Source organism: Pipra filicauda, unplaced genomic scaffold (assembly GCF_003945595.2).
Source record: "Pipra filicauda isolate LSUMZ 115617 unplaced genomic scaffold, ASM394559v2 scaffold2_size9829703_pilon, whole genome shotgun sequence".
Taxonomy (NCBI): domain Eukaryota; kingdom Metazoa; phylum Chordata; class Aves; order Passeriformes; family Pipridae; genus Pipra; species Pipra filicauda.
In genome coordinates this window covers 7,350,399-7,363,467 of record NW_024104421.1, presented here as the reverse complement: position 1 = coordinate 7,363,467, position 13,069 = coordinate 7,350,399, and the positions used below count along the sequence as shown (strand labels likewise).

The window sequence follows — 13,069 nt, the reverse complement described above, 5'->3', positions numbered from 1 at the left end:
GCTAGGACAAAAACAAACAAAAAGTCACAGTAGTTGGGGCAACCATACCCATGATTCTCATTTTAAATTGCTTCCAAGAGTATGAGTAGGAAAGAGCATGATTCCTTCAAGACAAAGTTGACTGAGCTTATTTTGACACCACTATCATTCTATGCATTTGTATACGGTTTTATTTTGTGCGGAGTCCAAATTAAAAACAAAACAAAAACACGCACGCAAAACACGCAAAACAAACAAAAAACAACCAAGAGACCTCTCAGCTTACTCTTGGACCATTACCTGGAGTAACCTACAGGTCCAGGATGCAACCTCACACCACACAAAAAACTATTTGCATGCGAATGGGTCAATACTGTTCGATTAAGTTCTCACAGGTGAGTGTTCGTAGGTAATACTGTACACATGACTGAGGCAAAAAGGGCACACAATGCAATTGGAAATTTTAAATAGGTACAGCCTCCCTGAACAGTCATTAAGAGTCTACAAAGGCTAATAAATCTGATTAAGTCATTTATGCACGATCCCTCCTTCTAAGTTTGAGTTGGCTGCTTTTGGTCAGTCTGGATCTGTACAACCCATTTCAATCTGCACACAGCATTTGTTGCCAATGCACAAGTCTTTACTTTCCCTAACTCAGGTTATCCTTTTCATCAGTATTTTGTTGGTAGAAACAAAAGAAATACAAATTTTGACCGACACAAAGAACACGCAACTGGGTATTTTAATCACTTTTCCCAAGTGAATCCCAGGTTTTCCCAATATCACAATAGCAGCCTTCTTTGCAGTAAAGATTTCCAATATTTACAATGCTTAGACAAACCCTTAAGAAAAGGGTTTTTCCATGGTGAGTCATAAACTGTGTATTTTGAGAAATAGCACTTCAAGGACTGATATAACGCACTAAGAAATTATGTGGGAAGACAAAAATCATTGATGTTTTCAGCTGCTGAGATACAGAGTGCTTCCAAAAGTGTGGTAAAACCTACTCAGAAACTCCTGCAGCCTCTTTTCCAGAAGAAAATAAAAATGCTATTAATGATATTTCTATATCTACTGAGTCAAGAAGTTACTTCCAATATCTGGAGTACCTCTCCTATGAAGACAAGCTGAGAGAGCTGGGGTTCCTCAGTCTGGAAAAGGCTCCAGGGAGACCTTACAGCACCTTCCAGTACCTAAAGGAAGCCTACAGGACAGCTGGAGAGGGAACTTTTTACAAGGGCATGCAGTTAAGAACTAGGATTATCCAAGAAAGAAATTTAGCTACAAGCCATTTTTTGATTTTAATACAGCCTTTGCTTGCTAGATTTATTATTTCTTCCAGACAGGACAAACAGAAAAGTTTTTCTTACAATCATATTAGAGAACATCAACAAGATTGCCAAACCTATTAGTAATTATAACAATTAGAAGAAAATTGTGTGGTTAATGACGAATGTTCTTTCTTCTGCTCTTTTTGTTTCCTACCCATGTACCTTACAGACACATTCAGAAGTCTCTCAGCTTTGTTATCTTTCCTCAGCCCCTATTTTCCCGCCCTGGGAGGACCAAGACAAGGGACTCATTGCCCCCCAGCTTCACACTACATTTTCCACCCCTAGGCAGCTGCACACAGTCACCTGCCCAGGCTTGCAGGCTCTGCTCTCTCCCCCTGCTCCACAGTCACCTTTTTAAGACCATCACTGAGGAGTGATGGATCAAGGCAGGGAGATAGCCCTGAATCTGAGTACCCCTGCTTGCAGGAATAATTAAATATATGTTGAACTCAACATAGCACATGTCAATCACTTTCAATATTTCAATAAAACCATTCCTCTTTTATAGTCAGTTGATGAAACCTGAAATGATGGCTGCAACAACAGCTGTCAGTTTTAAAGTTCTTTTGATGTAAAATGCATTGACACCCTCTCCTGAATTTAAAAAAAAAAGATCTGGGGGAAAAAAGAATTTTGTCTTTTCGCTCTAAGATGAGCACAGAAACAAAAGCTTCTATTTCTTGAGCAACTGTAACTAAGGCATAAATTCCTTTTTATTTTTAAATGAGGTGTATGTGTTATATTCCATGCACAAATAATTTTACTATACCCTTTCAATGCTCAATTTTCAGAACTATTTTCTTGTTGAATTCTTCAGCTCTCCCATGAGCTTCTGTTCCCCCCGCCCCTTCCTTTCACTTTTAATTGAAAAGCAATTTTGTTGCCAGGTTGAACCATAACTTTACTTGACAGGCCTAGAGAGGCAGCTCCAACACGGGGTCAGGAGCCAGTGTACGGGGTGCTGCAAGTTCTCTGAACATGAGCACTTAGATGTGTAAGAAATGAAGAATGTAAAAGCCAGACAGGAGTACAAAAGAACCAAACAAACCCTCTGGTACTGAAACTCCATGCACTAGAAGATGGATGGATAGCTGTCAAACTTGTCACAAGCACACAAAACCCCACGGTTTTGCAGAAAGCATTACAATAAAACTAGAAGTTTGCAACAGTGAAAGGCAGCATGGATGAAAGCAAAAGTGTTCATCTGCAGGTATGTACCTAGCAATTAGCTTTGGCTAATTCCAATTTTTGCCAAAAGAAGACGACAATATGCTTGCTGATAGCATTCAAGAGATGATCAACTGTCACAATTTACACAAGTCCTTAAGAGTTGCTCACACGTTATGGGAGACGCAGAGAGATCAGAGCAGCAGAAGGACTTTTTAAAATCAATATCAATACAGGATGATGGAGGATGAAGAGATTGAGAGCAATCCTGCAGCATAGGTACTGGTGGATGACAAGTTGGACATGAGCTGGCAAAGTGCACTCATGGCCCAGAAAGCCAACCTGGGCTGCACGAAAAGAAGCAGGTCGAGGGAGGTGATTCTGCCCTTCTACTCTGCTCTTGTGAGATCCCACCTGAAGTGCTGCATCCAGCTCTGGGGGCCCAACACAGGGACACAGCCTGTGGGAGCAGGTCCAGAGGAGGGCCACGAAGATGATCAGAGGGCTGAAGCACCTCTCCTGTGAAGAAAGGCTGAGAGAGCTAGGGCTGTTCCGCCTGGAGGAGAAAACCCTCCACCAAGACTTAATTAATAATTAAAGGACCTTTCGATACTTAAAGGGACTCTATACGAAAGAGGGGGACAGACTTTTTAGCAGGGCCTGTTGCAACAGGACAAGAGGTGATGGTTTTAAACTAAAAGAGGGTAGTTTCAGACTAGACAAAAGGAAGAAAACTCTTACAATGAGGGTGGTAAAACACTGGCACAGGTTGCCCAGAGAGGTGGTGGATGCCCCATCCTCGGAAACATTCAAGGCCAGGATGGATGGGACTCTGAGCAACCTGATCTAGTTGAAGATGTTCCTGCTCATTGCAGGGGGATTTGGACTGGATGACCTTTAAAGGTCCCTTCCAATCCAAACCATTCTATGAATCTGAGGAAACAAAGGGAAGGGTGATGCAGTTCAAGTTACACACCAGCAAAATTAGCCATACAGGTTCTGGGTAAAAGCAGGGCACACATTACAGCCAGAAACAAGTCTGGCAAAACAATAAAAATACAGAGACCAGATGAGGATGGGCAGAGCATAAGCACCTCCCCTAGACTTTAAACGTTACCTTCCTGTTTAAGGACTTTGGTGAGAGCACACAGACCACAGCACCAAGACCTAGACACAGACTAGACATAAAAGCTTAAGGGGAAAGAGGCTCCTCCATAGAAGTCACAGGCCTGATATCTCACAGTAGCTCTGTACATGAGAAGTTTGCTATTTCTAACAGATGTGAGATAGACAAGTTATCTACTGAACCACTTAAACTTTGTATGTGTATTCTACACACTCTCCTGTTCTTTTTCTTCATATTTCCTTAGTTCTGCATTTCCTAGGGGCAAACATAAACATATTCTTTCACACATAATCACACTACAATCAGAGCTTTTTACATACAGCTTTGTCCCTCTATGCTGCAACCAGAGTTTTTCTGACAGGTGAAGGAACACACTAAGTCAAAACATTAGCTGTAGCAGTGACAGGTTAGATTCAGATAAACTGCTGCAAAGGAAATGCTGATAATAGAAAGCAACCCCTGTCTTGACCAAGGCAGAAGCAGCCAAAAAGGTGGAAAAGGCACAGAAAGGACACATTAGACAACTGTTGCTGGGATGAAATGAAAAGAGTATAGAGTAATCTTGCTTCTGACTGTATCTGGCACTCAGTAATCTACTTCTTTTTCTTTCTTTCTTTCTTTCACACTAGTTCTACCACAGGAAATCTACACACTAAACAAATTACAGGTCTGCAGCATTTAATCCTGTTCACTTTAATAAATCCATCTAAGGATGATCTAATCTATGCTAATGATCATCCAAATAGAAGTTCCACTCCTCTCTCACACTTGGCTAAAAGCTGCAAGTTCTTTCCCTTCCCTAACCTCAAGTGCAGCTTTGCAGCTCACTGGACTTCATCATCAAGTTCAATCTACTAACTGGATGGCAAACTAATCCAACAAAACTAGAAAATTTTCCTTTCCTTAGTGATTTCCTTACTGGCTTAGTCACTGCCAGTACTGCAGGCACCTGAACAGAGGAAGTAGAGGGGCCTCACACCAAAGAGCTGGTAAGAACAAGGCTTTTCATTTCAACTATGATGGGCTCTTTTCACAGGACTCACTGTCTCATGGGATAACTCAACTGAAAAAGCAGAATGTCAACCACTTTCACCTTCCTCCCCATGGTTCCCTACTCAGTACCAGCACCACTTGTCACAAGACCTGCTCCACGATCCAGTAGAACTCACTGCAGCAGAGGAACATCCTGCTCTACCTCACAGGGCTTCCCTACCACGCTGATGAGCCAGAGTTGCAGTTTCAGACCAGTGGCACATGGATCCATTGAACTTGCAAATCTACTTTAAGCTTCATGGTTTATGGTCACCAACTATTTTCAGACTTACCATACCATTTATGCTGCCGTAATCATCTCCCAGTACATATTTATGACTGCAAATGCTCTCTCCCCTATCAGTGACCTACAAAGCCATCATAGAGCTTCCAGTGTTGAATCTCAGTTTTAATTTAGACACAAGCAAGTGACAAATGGCTGCAACGAACCGACAATTTCACTACCTGTAGTCCAGACTTACTACAGACTAAAGCTCACTATTACTGCAATTTGATACACGATCTTATGAATCCCACATACATGGCAATAATAAATCCAGACATATGGAACGAACTGGTTCATGTGAAAACAGAGGTGTGCTTATATGTAGCACTGAGTGGTTAAAATAGTGATTAGCAGTGATTCAATACTCCCATTTCACATTAGCAGTAAGTAAAGCAACTGGGGAGGGCCTCACTTGACCTTAACTGTTAAGGACGTAATGTCAACATTTGTACAATCAAGCTAGTGCCCTGCTCTGACATATTAAGATAAAAGCTAGAAGTACCTCAAATAATGAGATCTTTATTTTTAATTACCCAGTACCTTTAGGCAGCAATTACAAAGACTACAAAAGAAATCTGGTTGACCTTCAGTTATTCCAATACTTGAGAGAAGTAATAAAAGGGTAGGTTTGAAGGAAGTGATGTCCATTCAATTCCTAACAGAGGTAACTTTTGCATACAGTTCTTTAAGCTCTTAATGGCCCTACATCAACACAACTTATGCATCTAGAATGATGAAAGAATACAGACATTTAATTTGTAGTTAGCTTACAAATTCAACATGGCTTAAAAATATTACTCCACACACAATTTTACGTATTTAAGAAGTTCCCTTCTAGTAACAGAAATTTTTGGATTATACATGATCATTTTTCAAAGGGAAAAAAGTGAAGTCAACTGCTTTAAAGGCAAAGTTACTCTTACGAAATGTTTTCATGTGTATGTGTATATATTTGCTTTTAACAGAGCATGACTTTATTATACACACACAATCTTCTCCTCCCTGGCCCCTAAAAAGGATGCTTTATATTTTAGTTGCACCAATATAATTATTAGACCACATCACTGATCTTCCCCTACTGATGTGTATCAGGAATCCCATACAGTTCCTCTCTATCTCCAAGAAAAGAGTTAAGTTTGTAATACACAAGGAAAATATTCTCTTTTACTACAGGTATTCTCAGTTTTAACATAAGATGCTTCATATAAGATTAAGGTAACATACCATTCATTGAGCCACATAAACTTACCTCTAAATATATCGATGGTGGGTTATGCTCTCCTCCAAATTTGTCTAGCAGTGCCTCTATATGTTCTTGAGTCAATTTAATCATCTGTTTGATATTCCACACCTAAAATAGAAAATTAAGTTTTTTAATCATCGAAAGGACCCTGCAGAATCTGTCCTAAAACAAACAACCCCCAAAACATTTTCTTGATATTTATAAGTCCATAATAAAAATTTTAGTTATCAATAAAGGAGTGCAAAAGGCTATCCTGTTCATCCAGTGTCAGTAATAGCGTGCTTCTGAGATAAACAGAGAAAAATCAAATTTGGTTTTAAAACTCAGGACCTCATTGAATAAACAACTTCTAAGAATGGTTTATTTCTCTTGTTTATCAAGATCATATTAGGTATTTTCCTTGCAAGACTTTGCAATCCAATTTCTACAGTACCACAAAGTTTAGCAAAGGAGTTTTTCTATCAAACCTCAATAATATGTATAAACAACACTCACAAAACCTAGACCTAGTGTTCTATTTACATGGGAATAGGATGTTTTGATCTTAAAGAGTACCTTTTACACCTTGACTTCTGTACTCAGTCTACCCTGCAAGTTACAGACCTTGGACACAACCTGGAAAACACATTTACCTCTAGTGCACAGCGACAACTTAGGGCGTTGTACTGTGAAGCAACTTATGTCGCTACTGATTCTGCACAACCTGAAAGAGTTAACTTCAGGACCTGGAGACTACTGTAGGTGAACAGCAGTATGAATTCAAATTTATATCTAAAAAAGCAGCAAAGCACAAACCCAAACCTCTAAAGCAATAATGCTATACTGATGTAAGAAGTTACTTGAGTCCAAGCAAATTCAGAAATTTATAGCTGAGCACAAGGGAGGAAGAAAGGAGAATCACTCTTCATCTGTACTGTTTTTAGACTACCTACCAGAAAAAATTATTCTATCAGTTTTTAGATCCAGGATGGAAGAAATGAAGGCTATATAAACAGTACTTCTTCCAAAGGTAGTTCAAAGACTCCCATTGCCTTTTTCAGTTTAACTCTTTTCTACTTCCCGGATTAAAATATATACAGCCTCAAGACCAGGTCTGGATGTACAAACTGTGACAACCTACCTCTTAAAAAAAAAATAAAAAGCAAATAACTTCATTTTCTGAAGTAGGCACCACCAAGAAGATGTAATTCAAGTTGGATCAAAACAAGTTTTATTACTTAAATTTAGAAGTTCATGAATAAACACCCTCTAAAATACTGAAACTGCATTTTGCACACCACCTTATTTCCCCATCCTAATTCTATATATCAGTTATCTGCAGCAATTTCCTGAAGGAAACTAATGATTGATTCACTTCTAGACCAATTTTTAGAACAGCTACCAGAACAATGATTTCATCAAGAAGCTGCAGTTGAGCAAAAATAGTTTGCTCAGGAACAAGCAAACCAAACTATAAAGAGTGAGGAGTATGGGGGGACACCAAAGAGTGCGCTACTCAAGTATTCTGTACACAAATTCTCTTGAGGCAACTGTGGAAGTCAACCTGCTTCTCAACTTGCAATCAATTTATCATGTTGAAGCTGAGACTGCCAACCAGCAGCAAAAAGAAGCATTTCTGTGTTTTGCTAGTTTTTCCCAAGATGGCAAGGGTTAGTTGCATGCTTGGTGAAAAGAACAAGCTTGAATCAACACCATCTCAATTAACCTGTTCAATATAAGGGTGTCAATATATTAGGATGTTTACTTCCCATGTAACTGGCAATATGCTGTTAACCTGGGTGTGTACACTGAAAATTCCTGGCAATCTTAGGAATCGTCTCAAGATTATCTTCAGAAACAGGTTTATTAGTACTTAGTGAAACTTCTTTTATTTGGTCACTCTGGCAATTTTACCCAGCAAAGGTTTTCCTCAACATCTGCTGTATCACATCAACAACTTACTCCACTTAAACACCTGGCAATGGGGAGGGTGAGGAGGGAACATTCTTCACTGACAAAGTAATACAGAATTGCAGAAGGATTGAGGTTGGAAGGGAACTCTGGAGATCATCTGGTCCAAACCCCTCCTCAAACAGGCTGCCCAGGACCATGTCCAGACGGTTTTTGAATATCTCCAAGGATGGAGGCTCCACAGCCTACATGAGCAACCTGTGCCAGTGTTCAGTTAAGCTCACAATAAAACGTCTCCTGATGTTCAGAAGGAACCTCCCGTTTCTGTTTGTGTCCACTGCCCCTGGCCCTGTCACTGGGCACTGCTGAAGACAGCCTGGCTCCATTTTCCATTCACCAGCCCTTAATCATCTTCATGGCTCTTCACTGGACTCCCTTTTATGTCTCTCTTGTATTGGGAAGTGTCCCAAACTGGACACAGCACTTGGGGTGAGGCCTCACTAGTGCCAAGCAGAATGAGCCCCTGCCAAATGAGTTTCCGAATACTTTTAAGATTGATAATGAGTAACTTCCTTCCTTGTATGTTATTTTCTATTTTGTGTCCATAACCACAACCTTGCTCCCCTCTTCTCTTACAGTGAAGATACCAAACAACAAATATAACTGAGCAACACCAACATGCACAATGGAAGCAAGTTATTTAGGAGATGCTGGCAAGAGATCAAACAGCATTTAACAAGGGCAGACATCTTCCTCCGAAGTTCATACCATGACAAGTGCAAACACTGAGTGACTATTTTAGGTCGCCCCACGAGGTTGTGGCTGCCCCATCCCTGACAGTGTTCAAGGCTTTGAGCAACATGGTCTAGTGGAAGGTGTCCCTGCCCATGCCTGGGAGGGTGGAACTAGATGATCTTCAAGGTCCCTTCCAACCCAAACCAATCTGTAATTCTACGATTGAAGAAAAACCCCTTAAGCTTACTGTCAGCTGCCAGGCTACAGTAAAAATATCTTCACCTGAAGAACCTGAAATTGAAGTCTAATGGAAGACAAAATTTCTCAGAGGAACCAAAAACATTTCCCTGAATTACCTACTATACATCTGTGCAGTAAACCAAGAGCCTTTCCACAAGTGAATCTTACAGGCAAACTTTACATTTCTATAATCTTAGAAAGGCTTCTCACACAGTTAAAAGTACACTGAAGGCAGAAGGAAATTTATCAAAGTCAACCATAGCAACAAATAATTACTTGTTGCACACAGAAATGGAAAAGCTATTTTGTGTCCCATATTCATCAAAAGTCTTCTGACAAGATGAGAAAACTTTCACAAATCTAGTAGTGACTAGCATATTCTACTCCTAACCAAGTATGCACAAGAACACATATGCCATGACAAAATTTCCAAGCTTCACAATTCCCTTTTAAGTGGCAACCCTTACTTAACTTTACTTAAAGAGAACTTACCTTCTGGCTTTCTACATCAGGGAATAAGTTTAGTCATAGGTTTTTTGTGAACCAGAGCAACCCTTAAGCAGCTAGCTCCTTGAGAATCAACCCGTGTGCAGGTATATTGCATCCTACTATGCAGGATCTATGGCTACTTCAACTCAATTGAAGGAACTCAAGTCTTTTCCTAACTAGAACTCAGAACAAGTGACCTCTCCTGACTCGAAGAAGTCTGTCTCTGCCCACCACAGTACACGCAGCTTCTGCCTCACAAAATCTACACCACACCTTTTGCACTGACACAGCCAGCAGAGCCAGCAACTTCAGCCTGTCTTTCCTCCTCGCAGACTTGCTTGTTCAGACAACTCAGCTAAGTTTGCATCATGTGCACAGCCCAGCCTTACCAACCTCGAGCCAAGATATATCCCTATCTCTGCTGTGGAAAAAACCCTGAAACACTAGGTTCTTAAGAATGACATCTCTGGAATTCAGCAGCATTCACACACATATAGGTTTCTTCAAACTGTCCAGATAAAATCTAAATGTACAAAAATTGCCTAGCAGGTGTCTCATTCCCCATAAGCACATACATTCCAGGAAAGCAGCAAAGAACTACCTAACAACAGACAGCAAAAAATGACACATGGAATCCTTTTATCAATCAGTTCTGGACCAAAGAGCTTGTTCCTACACAACAGAATAAAACCAAGTTTTTAAAGATTAAAGTAATCCCTTTATCCACTCTTTATTCACACTTTCTTTAGAAGTAAAAGAAAACTGCAGAAGCCTGATGGTTATTAAGAAAGAACAGACCTGTTTTTTCTTACTCTTACGGGTGCTCCACTGCATTTATGAAGCTCCACACCTGTAGGAAACCATAAACCCACGACTGCCAAGTATCTCACAGAAACACAAAAATCGATGCCAGCCTAAGAGACAGTTCCTACAAATCTTAATGCATTCTGAAGGAAATCTGCAGTGCATCTAGTACTGCCCACACGCAAGAATGGTCCCTTTCCATGGGAAACGGCACAGGGACGTGAGACACTTTGTTTCATTGTAGTTCCATGAAAAAGTAATGAATCCTTTACAGCATGGATAACCTTATCATTTTTCCAAAAAAAGCATCAAATAAATGTTTCTGTCCTATCTGGTAGCATTAGGTTAAGGTTATTCTCTATCACAAGAGATTAGATTTGATTCTCCTTTTAGTGCTGCTGACACAAGGAAGCTGACGCAGGCTAACAGACACAGGCAGCCAGACGACTGGAAATATTCCAGATATACTGGAATATATCAACTTGAATCTGCCGATTGCGGATAATTGTGCATTAATTTTGCAAATAAGCACTCCCTTGCAATGCAATAAAGATGATGACCTATTTCAAGCCAGAGGCAAGTCAGATACAGAAGAAGCCTAAATCCATTCTATTCAGGGAAGACCGTGGCTCCACAAATGCGAGGCTCTAAGCCACAAAGTTATTTTTGCATCCTTTGCCGCTCGTCAAAATGTGCAGTGCCCGAGACAATACAAAGCAAACTTCTCTTCCATACTTTTTGCATCTGGCATCAGTACTCAAATCTTACAGCACATCCCAATTCTAAGCCATATGATTCCTATTTGGTAGAAGACACCTGAAAGTTCAAATCTATTCTGTAAAAAAAAAAAAAAAAAAAAAAAAAAAAAAGCCATTATTTGTCCAAGCATGGGATGCCCTGAATTTGGATTCTCACATTTGGTGATGATAGAGAATACTCTGGTAGAACCAACAATGTAATTAAAAATAAAAAATTAAGCATTTTATTTGGAAACTGTTTTAGAAGGAGGACAAAATCATCAACACCTATCCAATACTATTCTAATCACTCATTTTCAGGCTTCTTTCTTACACAATCAATTCAATGGTTTGGTCCACTGAGCCAGGATCCACTTGTCAGAAAATGCTTTAGAGAGCTGTCATGTAAAAGATCATCCTTAGCTGGACTAATGTATTAACTAACTTGAAAGCAAAGTGCTTGGATGCAAGAGAGGCAAGAGGACACAGGAATGGGGTTAATAACACAGTACCCCATCTCATCATTTGCATGGCAACATGCACAAGTTGTGTTTTCGAGTTTCTGCGCTGAAAATCACTGTTACCTCTTTCTCACATTTTGGTAACTTTCCTTCAGGTACCTTTCCCCACTTATCCATCCTGAATGGTCCCATTCCTCTTCTGGATTCTTACAAAGCTTGCTTTTCATTTTCTGCAGGCATTTTCTGCTGGAACATGCCCATACAGTGGGAAGGACGGTCCTTTCCTTCTTCTGATACTCCAGACTCTAGCTCTTCTCCATCACTCAGTGGAAGCTTCTCACAACCTGCACATCCCGTGTTAATTTTTCCATTTTCCCTGCTATCCCCTGGTTCATCACACTTACCACATTTTCAACAGTGTAAACTTTTTACTGAACAAGTGTAAAAAATACCAACAGCTGAAAAACTTTAATGAATTGAAAACAAGCTTGCAGTGGGTTTCACACGAGAATTTACACAGTGACAAGAACATCAGCATCAAGGCTTGCCTTTCCTACTTTATTTCTCAGCTTTTTATTAATCTTGGTGAATTGGTTTTATCATTTTTATTTACAGGTCCTTTACAATGTGTGAGACAGCCAATAATGGAAATAAACTATCAAAGTTTGTACCTAGGCCATTAAAAATGAGCCTGATAAAATTTACAACCACAGATGAGTAGATAGGTTACAGACAACAATATCTACAGAAGTTACTGCAGCCAAGAAAAAAAGGATCCCTTATCTCTTTTTCCACAAAAGTCTATGAACGTATCTTTCTAGACTAACGAAGACTGGCCTTGGTGAAGATACACAAAATTACATTCAGGAAGGAAAACCCTCCAGAAGAGGTACAACATTTTTTGTACCATCCTGTCTGATGACAAAGATCATAACTAGGTCAACTAATACAGTAATGTGATCAGCAAGCACCTGCTGTAAGCACAACAGTTAATAAAATATTAAAAAGGCTTCAAGATGAAAAGCTATTTTCCATTTAACAGGTAACACTTTTTAGGAAGGAAAGACTAACTTGTAACCAGCAATGCAGGTTTCAACCGCACCTGTTCTGACACTCTGCCTGTTAAACATCATCACCCCACCAAAACCAAACGCCCAACAACTTCCACCCTTCTCCAAAAAACTAGGAAGCATTTCGCTAAGGTAACGCTCAAGTATGAGAGTGCCATCTTTGAGGAGTTCACTGCAGAAACTCTATGGAAAAAAAATCAGTAGCAGACTCATTGTGTGATTCTAAGACAAACATATTCCATAAAAACTTGCTTTCTTTAACTGGGGGCTTTCCACTACACAAACTGGGTGTTACTTTACTCTCAGTTGCAACTGATGGTTTGCAAAGAAATGAGAGATACAAGAACATTAAGTAAAAGTTATCTATGTCTTTTCCTTTCATTAATTCTAAACACAAACTGAATTGCTCATCATTCAGCTCTACTCTTAAAGCAGAATAAAGTCTTCCAGTCTGTCCAGTTTGCCCCTTAAGTTGC

General features: G+C 39.9%; 1 protein-coding gene across 2 annotated transcripts in view; it reads right to left on the bottom strand.

Moving 5' to 3' along the window:
* Positions 1 to 13,069, bottom strand: part of BRAF (B-Raf proto-oncogene, serine/threonine kinase) — an 80,441-nt gene that overhangs the window by 58,181 nt on the left and 9,191 nt on the right. For both annotated transcript variants that reach the window (XM_039383182.1, XM_027743837.2), the window contains exon 2: positions 6,174 to 6,275. In XM_039383182.1, coding sequence (XP_039239116.1) covers positions 6,174 to 6,275 — 102 coding nt within the window. The remainder of the gene's footprint in view (positions 1 to 6,173; positions 6,276 to 13,069) is intronic.